The sequence below is a fragment of the Phalaenopsis equestris genome, unplaced genomic scaffold, assembly GCF_001263595.1.
Source record: "Phalaenopsis equestris unplaced genomic scaffold, ASM126359v1 Scaffold193807, whole genome shotgun sequence".
Lineage (NCBI taxonomy): Eukaryota > Viridiplantae > Streptophyta > Magnoliopsida > Asparagales > Orchidaceae > Phalaenopsis > Phalaenopsis equestris.
Genome location: NW_018213756.1, coordinates 1 through 1,082, shown reverse-complemented (window position 1 = coordinate 1,082; position 1,082 = coordinate 1). Strand labels below are relative to the sequence as shown.

At 49.6% G+C, this 1,082-nt stretch overlaps 1 protein-coding gene across 1 annotated transcript; it reads left to right on the top strand.

The window, feature by feature from the left end:
- Positions 1 to 97: 97 nt before the first annotated feature.
- On the top strand, positions 98 to 1,011 carry LOC110034832 (probable calcium-binding protein CML36). The gene has a single exon (XM_020739071.1). The coding sequence runs from the start codon at positions 337 to 339 to the stop codon at positions 916 to 918; it is 582 nt and encodes a 193-aa protein (XP_020594730.1). The 5' UTR covers positions 98 to 336; the 3' UTR covers positions 919 to 1,011.
- The last annotated feature ends 71 nt before the right edge of the window (positions 1,012 to 1,082 follow it).

The following is a 1,082-nucleotide window of genomic DNA, read 5'->3' as shown; positions in this document are numbered from 1 at the left end:
GATCATAAGAAACGAGTTTTTTTTTACTGTCAGCTCCACATAGAGATGATTCATTGGACTCGAAGGTGATGTAATAAATTTTCTAATCTTTCGAGTGCTTACTAAAATATAATGACGAAAACGGCTAATTCCCGACAGTAAATTCAAAATATCAATGCCAAAAAAAAATTAAAAATTAAAAAAAAGGAAAAAGAAAAAAAAAACAATCATCCTCCTCCTGCGAAGCTTCGCCGAAGCTCACTTCCCAAGCTCCCCTCCCCTCCTTTATTTCCTCCACCCCCTTCTCTCTGTTTCTCCGCACCCTGCACACTTTCTCATTCAGCTCCAATCAAGAAGATGAAGCTCATCAAACTCGGATCCTTCTTCTCCAAGGCTTCCCGATCGAAGAAAAGAGATCGGATCGAGTCTCCCTCCTTCGGATCCGTCGCCACCACAACCTCTTCCTCCTCCGAAGGAACCATCACCCCCAAATCCGTTCTCCCCGTAGCCATCGACGATCTATTCAGCGTCTTCGATCGCGACGGCGATGGCAAGATCTCGAAGCCCGATCTCCAGGCGGTGCTCGGTCGGCTCGGCCCTCACGATCCGCCGACGGAGGAGGAGCTCGCCTCGATGGTTGCGGAGATCGATCGAGACGGCGATGGATACATAAGTCTGGACGAGCTCGGAGTCATCGCTCTCGCGGCTCTTGAAAAGCCCGCCGCCGGAGACGAGCTCCGCGAAGCGTTCGCCGTATTCGACGTCGACGGAGACGGGAAGATCTCGGCGGAGGAGCTGCTTGGGGTTTTTATGGCTCTCGGAGATGTTGATTGCACGATCGATGATTGTCGCCGGATGATCGTCGGCGTTGATAGTGACGGCGATGGGTTCGTGTGCTTTGCGGATTTTGCACGGATGATGGATGGGGGGAAGAGATGAGGGGATGTACGGTGGGGATTGGATGGGATGACGTTTCTATACTGAATCTTTGTAATTACATAGGGTTGGGAGATTTGTGTTGTGGAAGGGTGGATGTTTGGGAATATTGACTGCTTCAACTTCTGGAACTTTAAAAGACGCGTCGTGGAAAGAAATGATCATTT

Coding starts and splice junctions, on each gene's coding strand:
- LOC110034832 (XM_020739071.1), top strand. CDS start 337: ATGAAGCTCATCAAACTCGGATCCTTCTTCTCCAAGGCTTCCCGATCG.